This window comes from Branchiostoma lanceolatum, chromosome 6 (genome assembly GCF_035083965.1).
Source record: "Branchiostoma lanceolatum isolate klBraLanc5 chromosome 6, klBraLanc5.hap2, whole genome shotgun sequence".
Taxonomy (NCBI): Eukaryota; Metazoa; Chordata; class Leptocardii; order Amphioxiformes; family Branchiostomatidae; genus Branchiostoma; species Branchiostoma lanceolatum.
Genome location: NC_089727.1, coordinates 725069 through 746384, shown reverse-complemented (window position 1 = coordinate 746384; position 21316 = coordinate 725069). Strand labels below are relative to the sequence as shown.

General features: G+C 45.9%; 3 protein-coding genes across 4 annotated transcripts; 1 reads left to right on the top strand and 2 right to left on the bottom strand.

Annotated features, from left to right (window-relative positions):
- On the top strand, window positions 1-21202 carry LOC136436063 (uncharacterized). 2 transcript variants are annotated; one of them, XM_066429769.1, is made up of 3 exons: window positions 1-152; window positions 6020-6337; window positions 21023-21202. In XM_066429769.1, the coding sequence occupies exons 1-3, from the start codon at window positions 131-133 to the stop codon at window positions 21172-21174; spliced, it is 492 nt and encodes a 163-aa protein (XP_066285866.1). In that variant the 5' UTR covers window positions 1-130; the 3' UTR covers window positions 21175-21202. The 2 variants fall into 2 exon arrangements, with proteins under 2 accessions (XP_066285866.1, XP_066285865.1); XM_066429768.1 differs by lacking the exon at window positions 1-152 and adding an exon at window positions 251-665.
- On the bottom strand, window positions 17123-17805 carry LOC136437107 (uncharacterized; the record flags this gene model as incomplete). The annotated part of the gene is made up of 1 exon (XM_066431583.1): window positions 17123-17805. A coding segment is annotated over one exon (534 nt), but the record flags the coding sequence as incomplete, so codon positions are not given.
- On the bottom strand, window positions 17807-19451 carry LOC136436033 (uncharacterized; the record flags this gene model as incomplete). Its single annotated transcript, XM_066429725.1, has 1 exon — window positions 17807-19451. A coding segment is annotated over exon 1 (1317 nt), but the record flags the coding sequence as incomplete, so codon positions are not given.
- Window positions 21203-21316: the final 114 nt, after the last annotated feature.

Genomic DNA, 21316 nt, shown 5'->3' with positions numbered 1-21316 from the left:
CTGTGGCCTATGACCTCCCGAGGGGGTGTGTCCCCCCACGATCATCGATCCACGCGAATATTTCAGACCTGCACCCAGCAGTGATGACGTGACGCCACGTTTCTGACGCTTCCATAACCGTCCGGCCACCATGACTCATCCTGACGTACAAGGTGCGTATTGGCGCGTCATTGATTTGTCATCTCTTCCAAATCTGTGTGTCTGCCACGTTTTCGGCCGGCCTATGGTCCACCGACACGCCGAACTAACCCACATTTTTGCCCCCCTCCCCTATACAAACCCCACTATATAAATCATTATAAAGTGCGGCTCTAACTTTAAGTACCGTTAGTAATCTACCAGCCATCAGTACAGACCGTTTGTGGTCCGTCGCCATAGTAACAGGCCAGTTTACAGTCCGTCGCCATAGTTACGCACGTCATCCCAGCTGTAGCTTTAGGAAGCGGCGAGAGTGAAAGAAGCGTTCGGTTCGGAGTCTGCGCCTAGTGCTTACGTCTCGGCCCGGCTGTACCTCCGCCCGGCGGTACGGATGAGGAGGCTTCTGCGGAAGCTGCGGAGGAACCCTAGGATGGCGTCTTGTCTCCCGCTCTGCACGGCCAGGCAGACCTCGGAGGAGCCCGGCGCGCCCGCACCGGCCGAGGGGAAGGGCCGGGGCAGTGTGCTAGGTACGGTACAGGCCGTGTTGTGGGGTTGTAAAAGAGCGGGTAATGTTTCGGGGAGCATAAATATGTCCTTCCCCGAAACTCTAGCGCCAGCTCTTCTAGAGATTCTGTGTATCACATGTTTGTACACACGCTGGAAATTTGGACAACATAATTTGAATGTTTACATGCAGTATTCTAAAAGTCTGTTTACAATAACACTCGATTTTATTTCTGACGATTGTTAAGTACTAGGGTACCGTAGTTGCCGTGTTTTCGGGTTGTAAAGCGCGTAGAGCGGGCATGTCTTTCGCGTTGGGCCAAACCCTAGCGCAAGTGCGTCAAGAGATACTTGATGTTTTCATTTCAACATTAGCCACAGTGAGAGAATAAGAAAGCTCAAAAGATTCGTGTACTTTGCATAACAAGGTTTTCCCCTAACCCTAGCTGAGCCATTACTGCAGAGCTTGGAAAGTAACCAGAAGACTGTGCAGTTGGAATGAGATCTCAAAACCAGAAGTTATGCTGCAGTACCAAGGAAAGTCGCCAGGGGGCCCAAAATCTAATCATGTCTTTAATAGGACAGGACCTAACCACATACCAAGTTTCATGACACTCCATTCTTAGCTTCTTAGATATGCTGCCAAACCACAAACATACATGTATCCAAACATACATACACCCAAGTGCTATCAAAAACATAACCTTCTTGGCAAAGGTAAAAGAGGCTAGGCCATCCCGTCAAACTCAAAATTTGAGTTTGACGGGATGGCCTAGCCTCTTTTACCTTTGCCAAGAAGGTTATGTTTTTGATAGCACTTGGGTGTATGTATGTTTGGATACATGTATGTTTGTGGTTTGGCAGCATATCTAAGAAGCTAAGAATGGAGTGTCATGAAACTTGGTATGTGGTTAGGTCCTGTCCTATTAAAGACATGATTAGATTTTGGGCCCCCTGGCGACTTTCCTTGGTACTGCAGCATAACTTCTGGTTTTGAGATCTCATTCCAACTGCACAGTCTTCTGGTTACTTTCCAAGCTCTGCAGTAATGGCTCAGCTAGGGTTAGGGGAAAACCTTGTTATGCAAAGTACACGAATCTTTTGAGCTTTCTTATTCTCTCACTGTGGCTAATGTTTGGAGAATATATCAAGCATAAGTACAATATGATAAGGACAAAGCTGGGGCAAAGCATGCTGCATTTGTACCTGCTATTTTAGGGTACCCAGCCCGAGGTTATGCTTATAAAGGCCTGAGTTAGGACCATAACTGCAGCATGCGTCCTGCCATAAGGAGGCTCAGCATGGCTGTACAAATCATTTCACAATCCCGGTATGGTGTCTTAAATTTCTTTTTATAAAGTTGACCTTTTCTCATATATAAGGATAATACCTGATGTCTGCTAGAAAGGAACTTGGGAGGACGGAGGTTCCTGAGTTTGGTATAGGTCCGGGTCTCCTTAAGCTTTTCACTGCAGTTAAACAATGCAGGCATTTTTGGGACGTGCTGCACAAAAGATTTTTAGTTGTGTGATCGATTGAAAACGTAATGTCTTAGACCCTTGTTGATCGGGAGACACCCCTATGTTCCGAAACCCCTATGTTAGTGTTATTTTATTCTATTTTATGAAAACTGCAACACAGCGATACACAGATCCCTGAAGGGGCAGCATTGCTAGTGTAAGATCAGTGACTGTTGGAACAACAGGCTGTCAGGCAAAAAAATCTGCAATCTGACATTTGTAACTCAGCCTGAGGGCTCTAAGGTGCTGTGCCCTTCATACAGGCAACCTCTGCATAACAGCTACTCATGGAGACACTCTCAGTGCTAAGAGGGACCCTGTACAGTATGATATGGACCTAATTATAACGACCACTTCTAGGCAATTAGTATGTAGATCCCTCTTACCTAACCACGACTTACAGCCTGGCAACAGGGACTAGGACACTTGGAGGCCACTTAACAGCATTCTCTAGATGCGGAACTCTAACTCAAAAGTTGACATACAATTTGAAAAATATGCATGCAAAATTATATACAGTCAGTAGTAAACACAACAGCTCAGTCTTAACCACAAAAACAGCAATGTTTTCATCTTTTTCCAGTGCAAATTTCACGATCTATGGAAACGTGGTTTGAACGAGTTGCTCACATTATGCCAATACCACTGGATTCAAATCCGGAGCTGAACCTGAACATGGGTTTAGGTAATAATTCACAGCATAAAACTGAGTGCAACAAGGCATGAACCTGGTCCTCAGGCTTTATTTTCATTATGTTTTTTTCAGTTGAGCATATTTTCAAATAATCCGGGAACCAACCAATGAACTTGGTTCGGCCCCAGGTGCGTCCTCCCAGCTGATTAGATCAGACATCAGAAGGTGAGTCTGGTGAGAACAGACCAAGTTACAAATTACCTGTCTATTCCTGGACCTTTCATCCCACGATATCAAAGCTGTGATTTTCATCCGGCTGCCCGGAACTGTGGACACCTGTTAGCTGGACTGATCAGAGGCTAGGGACACCCGCTTGGAACGGAATCTACTCTGGGAGGAAATTATGAGCAAAAATACTTGCAAGCGGTTAAAGATAGAGCATGTTTCACCTGAGAAAAATATCCCTGCAGTCTAGTGAGTAGTGTTTTGCTGCATGGTCAACTTACCGTTCAGTTCTGTCAGTTTTTCAGTCTTATTACATTGATGTAAATTCAGGGGTATCCTCCAAATTCATCAGAAAGGTCCCTTGAGTGGTTGAATATTGATAGCTAAAATGCTTCATTACTCCTATGTTTCTGTCTGAATGCGGTGACTCTAGTCTTGCGTCTTATTACCTGGTAGTCTAACCTTCATGGACAAAACAAATAAATAACTTGGCAGCCTCACCACACTTAGTCCCAGCAGTAATATTCCAGCAATCCCCCAGTTCTTTCTAATATCCCTGGTTTAATGCAAGTCGAGGCTCAGAATGGATCATAGCGCTAATCCCCGGGTAGAGTTAATATGCAGACTGGTGACTGACAGAGACAGGACCTGGTCTGTTGTGAGGAGGATTAGTGAGCTAAGTAGAGACGTGGCTGTACATGAACTGTACGTTCTTCTATTTTTTTATTAGTTTTGTAGTACGAATGGAAGGGATGATTTGCTCCTGGTTAACAAGGTTTTTTTACAGCCAAGGTATTTTTCCAACAGCCGACGTTTCTGTGACAGTCACCTTTCTCAGGGCAATGCTGAATGGTTCTACTTCACACATCGGCTGCTGGTGTAAATACCGTCAAAATACCCACCTGCAATTTGCAGAAAAATTATCCTTAGGCCGCACCAATTTAATCTCTTGGTAAGCGGATTTTTTTTTTTTAGATTTTAGCACGAGGACGTTATTGAAACAGAAGGCTGGGGTGAAAACTTGCACCTGACCCTGTTCACTCCCTGAAACTGTGTGCACCAAAGTACAAACTTTCCTCTGAGATTCTGTTTTCCTGTTGATTTTCCAATCTAGCATTTTTTTTAAATTCCGTTAACCAAGAAATTAAATTGGTGTGGCCTTATTGCAGGAAAAAATACCGACATTTTGCAATTTTCCAAGCTAGTAGAATACAGGCTTTGTGTTCTGAGCTACAGTGCATGCAGAAACCAGACATGATATAAAAGTATTTGAATCCCAGACTTGCAGTTATTCAAACTGTCAAGGCTGTGCGGCTTTTATCCTGCCAGTTGGAAGGGTTGTGCTTCAATGATAAGAATTGAACATCACGGTGAAATGTGCTCAGGGTGACAACTGTGACGACTATACCTCTCTAGTGGGCAGATTATGTTACACCTGAGTTTCTCAGCAGTTGTATAAAAAGATGCGTACCCGGCTAATGACGCTATTACAGACCTGTTGCAGACCTGTTACTGCTAGTAAGCGCATGTTTTGGCTCCTGTCCCAGATGACATCGCCGCCCTTGTCTGAGTGCACCGACGTAAAATTGACAGTTTCAGCGCTTCAGAACATTTATTAAGTCTGGGACTGAATCCTACTCCTGGTGTCTGGAGGTGGAATGCTGTACAACGACTGAGCCACACAGACGTCTCCTCTTTTAATAATGGTTTATTGGTCAGAAATGACCCGTGCAATGGCAGCTTTCTGGTGCGGAATTGGTGCTGGGTTTACAATGATATAATAACTTTATTGCACAACAATTGTACAAGGTACAAAGTATTGCATTCACTGGTACACAGATAACATTCTATTAGGCTAACCAATCTATCTAATACAATATTATGTAGTAGTCTATCTTATACAATATGGTGAAGTAGTCTATCTTATACAATATGGTGTAGTAGTATGGGATGACAATGGGATTTTACAATCATTGGAGGAGTTTCTTACGTCTAGACATTTTTTGATATATTTCCCAATGTATACCATGCATGGGTTGTCACATTATCTAATACATATGGGCAACAGATACATATTTGCTCCACACTTGCATCTTGTGGAACTGTCGCAAGGGATGGGCGGCTGCCATTCGGCACAAGCAGGTGACCTCAATAAGACCTTCCCCAACCGAAGTCAGGTACCCATTCACACCTGGGTGGAGTGAGGAAAGTCGTGTTAAGTGCCTTTCCCAAGGACACAACATCGTGGCATATCGGGGTTTCGAGCCTGGGACCTCTCGGTTCCGGGTGAAACATCCTAGCGATCGCGCCACACGATGCCACATTTGGAGTGAAGTCTTGTTCCTCTCTCCTAAGAGGCCAAGCAGGTTTTTTGCTGCTTCAGGCAATTGCAAGTTTTAAACTTCATCGTCCAATTTGGCATTATTAAAAAAAAAATCTTAGAACCAACAGATAGAATTGGTGTGGCCTCAGGTTATTGGTAATCTCACCTGCTGACTCAGTGACTGGTTGTGTAAAAAGAGAACTACAATATCCTATATATGTTCTACCAACCTGATGAGGTTATTTATGGTGCAGGGCTCGAAATTCATTTTTGGTGCACCCAACCAAAATAATTAGGTGCACAGAAAAATTTTGAGGTGCACTCCATTAAATAAAGTTGAATGTCAGGAAAACATAAGTTTGGCATTACTGCCTGTCTTAAGAACTTCAGTCTGCATTTCTACCCAGATTTCAAATTTCAACCAAGCAATACATAAAAATAAAGTACAACAAAAGGTTATGTTGCTTTTCTGATACTTGCATTTCAAGAATATTCTGTATGCTAGTGTACAAGAGAATTATTACTATATGAAGTACAAAAATAACTAGGTGCACTGGTGCACTCACAGTCAAAAATTAGGTGCACAGCTCCAAATTTGGGTGCACAAAGGTGCGCATGCATCCATTATCTTGAGCCCTGTGATATCCCCTCATCTTGTTCCTCTCTCCCCTCCAGAGGAGGCGGCCAGGCTGCTGGACCGGGTTTTCGCTGCTACGGACTTCGAGGACACCGACGACGCCCAGAAAACCTTCACCCACATCCGCTCCGAGCTGCGGAGGACCGCGACCGGCCCCGACGGAGCGAAGCTCGTGCAGAAGTTTGCCAGCCTGGGGGGCGCGGCGACGGCAGAGAGCACGTTCATGGACATGATCAAGATCATCTGGCGGACGGTGAGGCTCACGCCCGGAAACTCGCTCGTCAGGATACAGCTGTTCTTCCTCGCGATCGCCGGCATGACGGTCTCCGTGCTCAAGTCTCCCAGCGTGGCAGACGGTGAGTGTTTATTTTATTTTATTGTTTCTTTTAACTGTAAACCGCCTTTAGGCATAACACAGCAGTTTTTCTACAGTAAGTACAAGCTGAGCAAGACCGGACTATGTTTTGATCCACTCACACTAGGATGGGCCACTACTCTTTTCAATAAGTGTGGCGGGTTCTTTAGTGTGACCGAGGTCTGGCTCTCCTTAAACACTACACCTCCGGCTTTATGTCCCATCTGAGATAAGACCACCCATCATAATACCAAGTAGACGGAACATTTGTTATCCTTATTCAAGCGTTTTGTCCTGATGATGTTGACAACATCGGCCCCAGTCATGTTGATGTTTCCAACTGCCAAGGCATTTTCCGCCAATTTGTCAGCCCCTGACCCTGACCCTGACCCTGATGTCACCCCCGACCTCCTTACAGCAAGTCTTCCCTCCTGGATCACTGGTGACCTGTGGACCCGGAGAAAGCCTGGGATGTCTTTAAGTCTCTGTTGGAACCATTAAGAAGGCAGCGGATGGCTGGATAGGAGCGATTTTCCTCAGTCGTGTCTCAGAATGCTGGGATATTATACTCTGCATTGCTGCTGAATGGTAAAGAGATCCCAGACCTAACATTCTCTCTCTGAAAATGTCAAAGTACAGACTTGACCCTCAGACTCTGTTTTCACATTGGTCTTCCATTTCAGCATTTTTTTCCCAATCAGAGAAACACTAAATGAAGTTATTGTTGCCTGTATGCCTCTCTCCTACTGCCCAGTTGTTTACTCGGTGTGGAGACACAAAGACTTACTGGTTGTAACCCTAGTATATCATACCAGGGATAGTGCTTCCAAACATGGTATATTTCGGCCACTACGATGCACTTCAAAGAACCGATAGTCATAAGGTATAGTCAATGGTTATGGTGTAATTCATGGGGCTGATGACATCACTTCTGAGCCAGGAAAGTCTGGAAAGATCTGTTTGATCAGATGGTGATTTGGCAGAGAAGATATCAGACAAACTTTGACTCTATCTGCACATATCAAACAGTGATTTACTTTTCTCCGAGTTCCCACTCAGGTATATGGAAGGATAGCAGTAATAACATCCTGACATTCTCATCAATATGACTGCGCAAGGGCCATTTCCTGCCTTCTTATAGTTACAACATACATGTACACTTGAAGACACTCTAAGTGCTTTTTGAGGTGACAGGTCACCAATGATCCTTGAGGCTAAGACATGCTATAAACAGGTCAGAATGACATTTCTGCAGTGTCAGCAGATTTCTAAGGTCCTTCTAGATACTTTTAATGCTTTTTGAGGTGACATGGCAGCAATGATCCATGAGGAGTAGATAAGACATGCTATAAGGAGGTCAGGATGACATTTCTGCAGTGTCAGCAGGTTTGTAAAGATCCTGCCCCTGGTGCTGAATCCAGGATTATTGTTCAGCTGACTACATCCATTAACTGGGAAAGGTCGAGATTCCAACGTTCTAACAATATCAAACTATGACTCACTACGCCAAGTCCCCACTCAGAACAGGTATCAAGTATCATACTGGAATCACATCCTGACATTCTCATCAATTTGACTGAGCAAAGGCCATTTGCTACCTTCTTTACAGTTCCAACACACACTTGAAGACAGTCTAAGTGCTTCTTGAGAACTAAGATTTCTAAGGTCCTTCTAGATACTCTAAATGCTTCTTGAGGTTGACAGGGCACCAGTGATCCATGATGGAAGGCTAAGACATGCTGTAAGCAGGTCAGGATGACATTTCTGCAGTGTCAGCATGTTTGTGAAGGTCCTGTCCCTGGTGCTGAATCCAGGATTATTTTTCAGCTAGCTACATTCCATTAACTGGGAAAGGCCGAGGTACAAAAGTTCTAACAATGTCAAACAATGACTCACTTATGACTACGCCAAGTCCCCACTCAGTGGGGTCGTGTGGCGTAACGGCAGGATTTCCGACTCAGAACCAAGGGGTTCCGGGTTCGAATCCCCTGCTGCCACCGATCTTGTGTCTTTGAGAAAAAAGGTACTTAACACGATTTTCCCCACTCCACCCAAGTGTAAGAATTGGGTACATTATGTGTGTTGGTCACGACATCAGCAATAGCTGCCTGTGTCCCACGTGTATTGCATTGTTGCAATTCCAATGAATCCAAATGCAAATCCAGAACAGTTATCTAGTAGGATAGCAGTAACATTGTGACATTCTCATCAATATGACTGCGCAGTGGCCATTTCCTGCCTTTTTGATGGTCCCAACACACACTTGAAGACACTCTAAGTGCTTCTTGAGGTCGACAGGGCACCAGTGATCCATGAGGAGTAGATAAGACATGCTGTAAGGAGGTCAGGGTGACATTTCTGCAGTGTCAGCAGGTTTGTAAAGATCCTGTCCCTGGTGCTGAATCCATGGTTATTGTTCAGCTAGCTACATCCAATAACTGGTAAAGGTCGAGGTACCAAAGTTCTAACAATATCAAACAATGACTCACTACGCCAAGACCCCACTCAGAACAGGTATCTGGTAGTAACAGCAGTAGTAGCATCCTGACATTCTCATCAATATGACTGCGCAAAGGCCATTTCCTGCCTTCTTATAGTCCCAACACACACTTGAAGACAGTCTACATGCTTCTTGAGGTGACATGGCACCAGTGAACCATCAGGTTAGGATAAGGCATGCTGTAAGCAGGTCAGGATGACATTTCTGCAGTGTCAGCAGATTTCTAAGGTCCTTCTAGATACTCTAAATGCTTTTTGAGGTCAACATGGCACCAGTGATACATGAGGGAAGGAAAAGGCTTGCTGTAAGCAGGTCGGGATGACATTTCTGCAGTGTCAGCAGGTTCTGAAGGTCCTGTCCCTGGTGCTAAATCCATGATGACTGTTCTTTAGCTGGCTGCATCCATTACCTGGGAAAGGTCGGGTTCCAAAGTTCTCACTGTTTTCACCAGAGGGATGTGGGTCACAGAAATGACTCCTGGATGCTGGAGAGATCCCAGAGCTGCAGATGTTAGAGCTCAGCTCACACCAAACTATTTCCTAAAGTGCAATTTTTAGGGAGAAGTCATTATAAAAAGAGATCGCTGGAAGGAAAATTATAATTTTTTTCACTGAAATTGTTTGTACCAAGGTACAGACTTCCCCTCAGACTGTGTTTTCATGTTGATTTTCCAGTTCACATTTTATCAAAGATCCCAGAGCCGACATACTAAATTGGTCTGGCCAAATGTATGTACAAGATAGCCTTTGAAAAGCATTTCTTGTTCCATCAGAATGGATACTTTGACCATACGTCTACTTGTTGTTCCTTCATGTTGAATTTCAAAGCATATAAGATAACCCAGTTTGAGGCCCTCCTCTTCACAAGTCTTTAAACGTTTCATTCATCAATGCGGACTGCTCCCTGAAGACACATGAATGTCTGCATATAAAGGCTATGATGTGTAGGGTGCAATCATGTAATGCTATACGCTCGTTCTCATTTAAATGTACACATGTTGTAACTTCCGTTACCGTTTGAAGTTAGACGTTCCTTACATTAGGATATGCCAGATATAAGGTGCCAAACTCTTGTTTTTATGACGACTTAAAACTTTTCTGGCTTATAAGAACGAGAGTTTGGCACCTTAAATGTGGCATATCCTAACGCCAGCAACTTCAAACGGTAACGGAAGGTACAAAATGTGTACATTTGAATGAGAATGAGCGTATGAAGTGTGCGTATAGTATGAAATGGAGGAATTGTTTCCGGCCTGTCTGTCTGTTTGCTTGTTATGGTGTGTGTCCATAGTTTCCTGTGGTCCAAATTTGTTTCAGAGGAATGCAGGTAATGAGAGTGGAGCATGTGATGTGTGAAATTGACACGGTTGTAGATTTCGTTAAAAAAATTACAATAACTATAAAGTTTTCAGTGGGAGACCTGTGATTTCTTGTTCAGGACGCTTTCGTATTCTCCCTGCGTCTTCCACAGGATAACTTGGTGTAGCCTGGCCTCTGGGTGTCTACAGGCTCATAGACTCAGACAGAGTCTCATGTTTATAACTCTGATCACTGGAGATTGTACCAGAGAGTGACAGAAAACATCAGCCTGCCTTCGTTAATTTTCAGGAACTCTGAACTCTGAATTCAGCCAACCCAAAATCTGGGTGTCTTCAGGCTTACAGACTCAAACAGAGTTTAATATCTGGAACTTTGATCACTGGAGATTGTACTAGATAGTGACTGGAGATGTTGGCCTGCAGTCATTATTTTTAGCGGCCTAAAATCTGGTTGTCTTGAGGCCTACAGACTCAGACAGAGTCTCACATTTGCAGCTTTGATCACTGGAGATGGTACTAGAGAGTGACAGAAAACATCAGCCTGCCTTCGTTATTATCTTCGCCGAGTACTAGTACTCGGGAAGATTATGTTTTCGGTTGAAAAATCTGTTGGGTGGGTCTGTATGTATGTCAGGAGCATAACTCAAGAAAACTTCAATGAATCTTTATGATTTTTGGTAGGTGTGTAGTGGTTGTGCAAAGGAAGGTCAAGTTCGAAAATGGTTCACCTTGCGTTTTTCAACAGTACTGCAGCGGACTTTGAATTTTTTTGTGTTTGTATGTAGGCAAAAAAAGTGACGGAAACGTTGATGGATCTTCATGATTTTTTGCAGGTGTGTAGATGTTGTAGAAACGGCGGTCAAGTTCAAAAATGGTTCCCCTGGCATTTTCCGTCGGTACTGCAGCGGGTTTTGTGTGTATGTGTATTTGTATGTCGCCAACATAACTCGAGAAGCTGTCGATGATTCTGCATGATACTTAGTGAATTGTTCTCACTCGAAGAGACGGAGTCTGAATTGGCACTTGACATCATTTTAATCAGTTCGCAAGTGATGGTACAGAGTTCAAAGCATCACAGATGTCAACGGCCTAGTACTGCAACTAGGCGGGTAACTGAAGTTACACAGGTCACGGGATACCTGTTGAGTAACCACTTAAGATGGAGTTAGCGTGCCTCTTAATATAACGGACTATAACGAGACTATAATCTATAATACAAATCAGTCATTAACTAGGAGAGGTAACTGGCTCTGCCAGTGTAAAATCCGAACTGGGGAAACATTAAACGCAGTAACTAGCCAACGCATGAAGTTAAAAGCTGATACGCGGTAAAATCGTGCGGTAGCACTGGGACGAGTGCACATATTCTGTCCCAAATCACAAACAGTCAACTTCACGTACAGTGTGAGCTCATTCCTCTCTCTGATGAGCGACTGGTATCAACAAACACAGTATTTAACAGACGGCATATACAATATATACAGAAAAAAGGTGCAGGTGAGTATAACTCAGGCTCTGCCCGAATCTGCCTCGGTTCTAAAATGGGAGCTTCAGTGTTCACACTGACTATATACATGGCTGCAAGACTCGGTCTTGTGTACATAGCCCATAGGGATTGTCGCTGACACTGTTTAAGCTCGAGACGACGGTGCAAACTTAAGTGAACTAAACTACTTACTACCACATGTGCGTAACTTACAATGTGTCGACGGAGACGGTAGAACAAGAGTGCTTAACTGACAGAAACTATACACAATGCTTAATACTTAAAGTTCGCATGACATGAGTCTGATGTGGGGACGGCGGTGGCGTGTCAAGCTCTGAGTCCCAGATTCAGTTGATCTCAGAGCTCACGTGTGTTCTCGCGCAATCTCGTGTGACATACGCCGTTCTCGCGAGAACAATTCCGTCATATGCTGCCTACTGTCATCATGTGTGCCTAATTGTTCTCACTCGAAGAGACGGAGTCTGAATTGGCACTTGACATCATTTTAATCAGTTCGCAAGTGATGGTACAGAGTTCAAAGCATCACAGATGTCAACGGCCAGACCGAAGGCGCCAAGAAGACTCCGATGAGAGGTAAGTTTGTCTGTTTTTGTGCGGGGTTGCCTAAATAATGTTTGGTCGCGGTACCGTCGTTGACCGCGGACCCTGGGGGAAAACTGAGATCCACAACTACTATCCGATGCCTTCGGCGCGTTTCTGGGCGGTCTGGAGTGGGGATGTGATTAAGTCGCTTCCGAACGGCGGTAACTGGAAGGGCCCCTGTGTGGCTCCATGCCCGGTCTCCTTGTCGATGTAGCGATCTATGGCCTTGCTGTAGGTTTTTGGCGGTGTTGTGGTTACGTCTGAGGCATGGATGACTTCATGTAATGAACATGCTGCATACTGCTCTGCCGACGAGGGTGGTGGGACTAGCTGTCTGGGCTGGGCGCTGGTGGTTGAAACTGCAAGGAGGGGACTCGCCATCTGTGTGGCTGCGGGCTTCAGGGTAGGGAGCTGCTGGAACGTGCTTGCCGTCTGGACAGGTGAGGGCTTGAAGGCACAGTCTTCGGGGCGGGGAGTCACTGACGTGGGGGCTGTGGTTGAGACTGCGGGGAGGGAACTCGCCATCTGTGTGGCTGAGGGCTTCAGGGTGGGGAGCTGCTGGAACGTGCTTGCCGTCTGGAAGGATGAGGGCTTGAAGGCACAGTCTTCGGGGCGGGGAGTCACTGACGTGGGTGCTGTGGTTGCAACTGCAGGAGAGGGACTCGCCATCTGTGTGGCTGCGGACTTCTGGGCGGGGGGCTGCTGGGACGTGCTTGCCATCTGGACGTATGAGGGCTTGAAGGCACAGTCGTCGGGGCGGGGATTCACTGACGTGGGTGCTGGGGGCGTCAGTGTGAGGGGTCCTGGGCTGGTACTCGCTGTGTCGGTGCGTGCGGGATTTGGGGCGGGGCGTGGGTCGCTAACCTTCGGTGTTGGGAAGGGCAGAGATGAGGGGCGGGTGACTTGGCTTGAAGTTGTGAGTCCAGTCAATGTTTTCTCCAGGTTGGGCAGTTCTGTGTTGTGGGCGGGGACTAGTCAGAAGTTGTCCCGCGCCGCTGCGTAGTTGCCTTGACCACCCTGGTCCTTGTTGTGTGGGCAGTACATTGCCGGATGCCCGGCATCCACTCCCGGTCTATGTCTGGAGCAGACCCTGCACGCGTGGATGTGCAACACGCCTGAGGCCGCTATATGGTCTGTAGCGAAGGAGCACGTGTTGCCTTGGTATTTGTAACAACACGTGGTTCTTGGCCCGGCAGCTCTGTCCATGTAGGCTGTTTGACCCTGGATAACGTGCGCACTGCTCGCACCGCCGAAGTCAGCTGAGGCTTTACGTAGATGGTCTTCTTTGAGTTTATGCACTTCTGCTGTGGTGGTCTTGGTATCGATGGTAACGAGACCATGTTCAACGTGAATCCACAAAATCTTATAAAAGTTTCTGATGCCGATGAAGGAATATGTGGGGATGTCGAGCATCAAACCCCTCAAAATATGGCCCCGGTTCCGGCTCTCCATGGGATTTGTGTTCGGACTCAAGATAATGGCCAGTTCTCCTGCAACTAACTGATCCCACGTTAGGGAATCATGGGTGACTGTTTTTGTGGCCGAAAATACGAATTCATGAGGCCAGGCGACTTCCCTAACCACTCTGTCGTGTGACTTCCTGGATAAACCACTTGAAAGTTTTTTACCTTGGATCAGAGACTCGCCGTCCGGAGATGTCTGCAGGTTGGCGTGGGGAGGGCGTTTCTCGGCTCCGAGTGCGCCGCCGAAGGCCAGCTGCCCGATTGAAGGTCTTGGCGCGTGCGGTGGCGGGTTACTGTGCAAAGAATGAAAGGCCCGCACCTCCTTCAAGGTGGGCACGTTGTTGTGGGACGGCGCGAAGTGCCTCTGCACGTCAACGGGAACACTCTGCTGGCGACGGCCATCTTGTTGGGAGCTGGGCGCCGCTAAGCCCCCTGGGAAGATGGACCGAAGACCCGTGACGTCGTCTTCTCGTGGCCGCGGCGATATGGGGAGGGGGGTCTTTGCCGTCTCAAGTTCTGCCTCCTGAATGCCCAAGTCGGTTTTCATCTGTTCTATCCGCCTGCTGACGTCCAAAAGTTCGTTGTTCAGCTGCTCAGTCAACCTGGCGTCAGGCGTGGAGTGCCATCCGCCCTCTTCAGATTCTTCGGTGGGGGAAAGTGCGAACCGGGCCGGGGGCCTCGTTTTCCGTTTACCTGCCCCGTACATGTTTGAAATGTGAAGGAAAGGCGGTTGTGGAAGTTGCTGGTCTCGGGGAGAATGTCTGGGCGAGGGGCAGAGGAGTAGTACGGGCGTCGGTGGAAAAACTGGCGCTCAAAAGGGGCAGATAGCGGACGGAAATCAGTGCAGTCCGACTCGAACCAGATACGTGTCAAGCTCTGAGTCCCAGATTCAGTTGATCTCAGAGCTCACGTGTGTTCTCGCGCAATCTCGTGTGACATACGCCGTTCTCGCGAGAACAATTCCGTCATATGCTGCCTACTGTCATCATGTGTGCCTGGTGGGTAAGGTTTACAGAAAGGAAGGTCAAGTTCGATAATGGGCCTTCTAGCAGGTATCTAAAGTTTTGCAGCGGAGCTTCAAAGTTTGGGGTGAAATTTTCTGGAGGCGCCAGGTTCATGATTTTTTTATAGTGGATGGGTCTTGGGGCAGGGAACAAGTGGTGTCAGTTTGGGCCTCTTGACGACTTGTTTTGAGCTGCAGTGGGCCTTTATGTATGATACTTTGGAGGAGGATAACTCATGCAGGGTTTGGTGTATCTTTATTGCTTTTGGTACGCAGGTACCTTAGGTGATGATTAACATAATGAAATGTATAGTATGCAAATTGGGACTTCATTTACATAATTAAAGAGAGTAATGTATAATCCCATTGAAAGCTGTTACTCGACCTAAATTCAGGGACACTTGTTTCTGCATAATCTAGTCCAGTGGGAAACTTGCAAATAGCAGCTGAATATAGAAGTAATTAAGTAAGTTGTGATATCGTCTTATCTTTAAAAATGCCTTCAAGACACCGAATAAAAAATGTCCAATATGTGTGGGCATCCAATAAGCATGGCCATACGTGTTCACAATGTATATTCTAAGCCTCCATAGATAAAGCCATACCAATTTATTCCCTTTATTGGTTCTTGTGCATTTTAATTGGAAAGTACAGAAGGCAGACATCATTCAAGCAGAAGGCATGGAGGAAAATTTGACGTTCACAAAGTTTATTCTACAACTTGTGGACCTCTATAGACAAGGACACACCGATTTATTTCTTTATTGGTTATTGGGTATTTTCAGGGAAATGCATAGAAGGCAGACATCATTAAAAAAAGTGGGTAGGGAGAAAAGTCGAATCTGACCGTATTCACTCCCAATAACTGAGTGCACCATAAGTCTTCATGCTTCGTTTTCATTTTGTTTTTCCAGTTGAGCATGTCGTTTCAAAATCCGAGAACCAACAAATAAAATTGGTTTGGCCTAAAGCGAGGAGTAAAACTTGAATATAACTAAATTCACCATGAAACTGTGTGTACTATGGTGCAGACTTTCCACTCAGACTCTGTTTTCATGTTGATCTTCCACCTCAAAATACTTTTGTCTCAAATCCCAGAAACAACCAATCGCATTGGTTTGGCCTAACTTGATTTGCAGTTACGATTACCAAGAAATCTCTACATGTCTGTGAGTTATAATGAGCAGAGGACTCACTGCATACATACAGACATAGATCTTAAGCTGACTATGTATGCAACAATTCTACCTTACCTAGAAGACATGCTCACGTACACAGCAATTATGTCTACAAAAACCATCAGACATGACGCACGGCTAAACTAGCCAAGAAAAGACCAGACATATTCGATTCAGCATTTATAGAGCACAGAAAGGGATTGACTCCCTCATGGAAGCGCCCTGCAGGCCGATTTGAGCTTCAGTCTCATGAATAAACAAAGATCAAACAAAATATACAGGATAGAAAAGGATAGAGAAATTAGCATATACCACACCAATTTATTTCCTGAGTTCTTGGCACTCTTGAAACAGAGTCTCAGGGGAAATTCTGTACTATGGGACTACATTTACCCTTAACTTTCCTGCTGCAAACACCAACTAAGCTCCATGGCTGAACCAGAAGCCATCATAAGTCAGGGATGTAGGTGTAGCAATATACAGTATTTGATCACACTGCTATATACGGGGTCCCTGACACAGGGGTGGGCAGCAGTCAGCTTCACACTGGGTCACCAGCTTGTCTTCAAACAGTAGAAGTGCTAAAGTAGTACCCAGTATTTAATTAAACTGCTGCCGGGGTCCCTGACACAGGGGTGGGCAGCAGCCAGCTAGTCGTCACACCCCTCAAAATGCAAAAGTTTGCAGCTCACAGCTAGGAGGGATGGCGAGCTTTGTTTTGCCAGTAGGAGTCAGTGTCCACAAGTCTATAGAGTGTGAATCGGTAATGTTTACAAATGTAGCATCATACTGGACTGGGCTTAAACTGGTGGCGTATTGTCTTACTCTGTGTTGTCATGCCTAAAAGTTGATGGATTTATCACAGCTAGGAGAAATTGCCAGCTTTGTTTTAACAGTAGGAGTCACTTTCCATAATTCTGAAAAATGTGCATATAAAGCAGCCATATATTTTTTTTCTAAATTTTAACGGCTCTTGGTGGATGTCAACGTGCAGATATTGGCGCATATTGGCGCACCAGATCCATAGTGTGTTTTTGGCACACATCTAAACAGATTAGCCAAAGTGGCTCGGTTGAAACCATCCACCGTCAGGGAAGGTCATGTAAAGTGCCTTTCCGAAGGGCACAACGTCTGGGCATGGTGAGTATCAAACCAGGGACCTATTGGTTCTGAGTCCAATGCTCTAACCGTTACGCCACGCCGACGCCATATTTCAAAGCTACCAGAAAGTCCCTGTCTTCTTCTTCTTCTTCGAGGTTGGGCAGCCAACATCAACTTGATGATGAATCTGCTGCTCTTGAATGTAGTGCTTGTGCTGGGAAAGGTTTTCTGTTGACTGTACCGGTTGTGAGGGGGGGTGAAGGTGTCTGGTGACTAGCTGGGTCTAGTGGAGGTGGGTCACCCTGTCCCTGAAAGACGCCAGGGAGGGGGCAGCGACCATCTCTGAAGGCAAAGAGTTCCACTCTGCAACTGTCCGCGGGAAAAATGAAAACTGTCTGTAGGCCGTTCTGCAGAAGGGGATGTCGTAAGACAAGGGGTGGAGCCGTCTTGTCTGACGTTTTGGTCGGCTGACCGAGGGTAGATACTGTGAGTCGACTGTGGCGAAACCGTGATGCACCTTGTAGAAGGTTGCGAGTCTAGCTCTCTTCCTTCTTGTTTGAAGGGATTCCCATTGAAGGTCCTGTAACATGTCACCTACACTTGACGACTGGCGGTAGCGGCAGCATACCCACCTGGCGGCCCTACGCTGGACTTTCTCTACAGCATGAATGTCTTTGGCGGTATACGGGTCCCACACCGTACTCGCGTATTCAAGGGTCGATCTCACAAGGGCATTGTAGGCTGCTTCCTTGATGGCTTTGCTGTTAATTCTGATATTTCGACGGATGAAGCCAAGAGATCTGTTGGCTCTGTTGGATTGAGTTTGTCATTTCTTTTGTTGCCCTCCGTAAGCCTTCCCAGTCAGCCTTTTTGAAGCACAAGACGTGCCGTTCTTTCTGACGAACCCGAGCATTTGTTATTTGGAGTTCAGCATAGGGGATATCATGGTCGGACAAGCCAGGTACAATCTCAACACGAGGAAACAGAGAGGGGTGGTTTGTCACTATGATGTCCAATGTGTTTGCTCCCCTTGTGGGTTTTTCTACAATCTGTTCCATTCCTAAGTCACTGATGATATCCATGAACTGTCGATGGATATTGGGGTAAGAAGAACCCGGCTTCAATGTTCTCTCCCTCCAGTCCCAGTCAGGCAGGTTGAAGTCGCCTCCAAGGACGACAATAGCATTACTGGATTGACAAGCTAATCTTGCTGACTCTGCCATTTCTTTCATACTGTCCTCAAGTCCTACATGTGGCCGGTAGTAACTGCCAATCAATAGGTCCCTTTTACCTTTAAGCTTGACCTTGGCCCACACAATTTCACAGTTCCTGTCAAGGCTGGTCTCCATCGTAGCCTCCAGGAGGTCTGACACGGCTACGAGGACTCCTCCACCGTGCTTGTTCCTGTCTTTTCTGTAAGTTTTTGAGTAGCCAGTGGGGAATATTTCGCTAGAACTAATTCCCGGCGTTTCCAGCCATGTTTCTGTTCCAAGAATTATGTCTGGTCTAAGACTTTGGATGAGATTGGCTAGTTCCGGCACTTTACCACGAACAGATTGGAAATTTATGTTTAATATACGTAGTGGACGATTTGTGTTCTTATCTTGTTGTCTTTGACGAGTTGGAGTAGAGCTGTGTATCGGGTGAAAGGAGTCGTCTGAGCAAAACGTGAGGTTTTCACTGCTTGTACTTGTACTACTAGACTCGTGGTTAAAGGATTCACCCTCGACCCCATGTAGATCGAAGGCCACCGTGCTGTAATTTGGTGCATGACAGAAATCGCAGAACCACTTGACATCCGAGGCACCGAGGTCAGAGTAAGACTGGGTTCCAATGTTCTGACACGATGCATGGAACCATCCTCCACAGGTCTCGCACTCAATACCCCGGACACTCCATCCTACTGTCCTTTCACAAATACCACAGGGAACACAGGAGGACTCATCATGTGACGATAATGTAGAGGTATGCGGGCTGGGCATTTCCTGGCCAACTTTTGGGGCTAAATACACTCCACTTGGTGATGCTAAGAAATGAACAGGTAGAATGACTAACACTAGTAACAGTACAGTGAATGGCTGTAGATTCAAGGTGCAGTTTGAGAGTTTATAGCATAGCGGGATCGTTGTTGTCATGTTGAAATGGTACAAGTGTTGCAGGCATTAGGTGGAAATTCTCCAGATACTCAGGGACGTTCGGAGGGCTGTACTCACAGTTTGTTTGTTGACACGGTCCACCAATCAAATACACATCACTTTACCAGGAGGCCTTGCCGGTTTGTAGGTGACCTTACACTGCCGTCATTTCTAGACAGAACCCGGTTGCATCGATGGTAATTCCAAGTGTCCACAAGATGCAGAAGACGTTTATGACGATTAAGAAGGGTTTCCACTCCCTTTTGGACGAGTTGGGTAGGGTTGGCAACGCATTGAATGGGTCAAAGTAATGAAAAAAGTTGATAAACTCAAACTCTTTCTGTCTTCTAATTGATGTACAGGAAACAGTCATGTCTCCAGTGGATTGCTGTGTTACAGGCAGCCATGGCCTGATAAGTGTTTTTAGGCATGTTTCCATGGCAACAGCTGAGCCCCCGACCTGGCAGAGAGGGGTCAGTTAACTCTGATTCTCATAAGTGGTCTCAAAAGACTTGATCTTCTGGGGTCAATGAACTCTTAATCACCTGAGGGGTCTATGAACCCTAAGTAATCTGAGGGGTCACTGAACTCTAGATCCCCAGAGTTCGTTGCCCTCTGTCTAACAGGCTGTGAAAGCCTGGTTTGATCTGGCCTTAGTGCTGAAGCCTGAATGATGTTGTGAATAGGCACTAGGCTGGCGAACAAAGTCTGTGTGGTACACGACTGGAATACATGCGCTGAAGTCCACAGTGTTTCATGCAGTTATTTGCTCTCGTGTGCTCTCTTTCTATTTTAGAAATGTGTAGTTTAATGTTTATGGCTCATGTTTTGACTGTTTCACTGCCAACTGAAGTTCTGTCTAACCGTGCAGTTTCTGATTACATTTATGGCCAATACTGTAAATTCATCAATGTTTGCAGCATTTACATTTTGCATCATTGGATCAAAAGTTAGGAATGTCTTTATGATTAATCATACTGTAATCTTGCGTTATCCAACACAGTTGACTTTTGTATTTTGACTTGTGACTGATGTTTGTATTTCTGCCACAGGTGCCCTGGAGACGTGGCTGCAACTGTTATAATATACCACGTTTAGGCCACACCATTCTAATTTCTTGGTTACTTAACAGACTTTTTAAAAAATGCTAGATTGGAAAATCAACAGGAAAACAGAATCTCAGAAGAAAGTTTGTACTTTGGTGCACACAGTATCAGGGAGTGAACAGGGTCAGGTGCAAGTTTTCACCCCGGCCTTCTGTTGTCATGATTTTATTTTTGCTAAAATTGAAAAAAATCCATGGTAGATTGGTGTGGCCTTATTTCAAGATTTACAGTAGTCAAGTAGTTTTTGTATCAACATTGTGACCGAATCTTTGTAAACGCAAGGTAACAGATATTCAAGCAACTGGATAAAATTTCAAACGCTTTATTGCAAACATTTTATCAGCTGCTTTAATAAATGTTACCTTGAATGTTTCACCTTCATCGACGAATGTTTATTTATTTCAGGTTTTGCAGTGTTGATGACTGTTTTTACATCAGAGTTGTGACAAATGTTTGTATCCCTGCCACAGATCTACTGGAGACACGGCTGCAAATGTTGATATACCACATATATGTAAAGATTTACGTGACTGTTTTTGTATCAGAGTTGTATCTGGATCTGTATAGCCGGTATAACCGCCCTTCAGCATAACACACCAGCTTCTGTATCTGTATAGCAGGTATAACCACCCTTCGGCGCAATACCCCAGCTTCTGTATCTGTATCTATATAGCCGGTATAACCGCCATTCGGCGTAACACACCAGCTTCGTAGGCACGCGGCGCGGCAGCAGCTGGTTATATTACACTGAACAGCCTGTCACATAGTTGTGACATATTATTTGTATTTACAGATGTGCTGGAGTCGTGGCTACAGAAGGTGGAGGTCTGGCTGGGGAGGCAGCTCACCAGCGGGGGGAAGGGGTGCGTGGACGGGGGGGAGGGGAGGGTCGGCGAGAGGATAGACAGATTCTTCTCCACCCCCTACCTGCACGACTTCGACTGAGGGGTGGGCAGCCTGGGGGGGGGGGTGCGCGGGGGTGAGGGGAGCGTCGGCGAGAGGATAGACAGATTCTTCTCCACCCCCTACCTGCACGACTTCGACTGAGGGGTGGAGAGCCTGGGGGTGGGGAAGGGAGAAAGGGGGA

What these genes read in the sequence shown, in the direction of transcription:
- LOC136436063 (XM_066429768.1), top strand. Translation starts at nt 530, where the DNA reads ATGAGGAGGCTTCTGCGGAAGCTGCGGAGGAACCCTAGGATGGCGTCT. An exon ending in GGGCCGGGGCAGTGTGCTAG is followed by an intron (nt 666 to 6,019) that starts GTACGGTACAGG and finishes TCTCCCCTCCAG; the next exon opens with AGGAGGCGGCCAGGCTGCTG. An exon ending in GTCTCCCAGCGTGGCAGACG is followed by an intron (nt 6,338 to 21,022) that starts GTGAGTGTTTAT and finishes TTGTATTTACAG; the next exon opens with ATGTGCTGGAGTCGTGGCTA.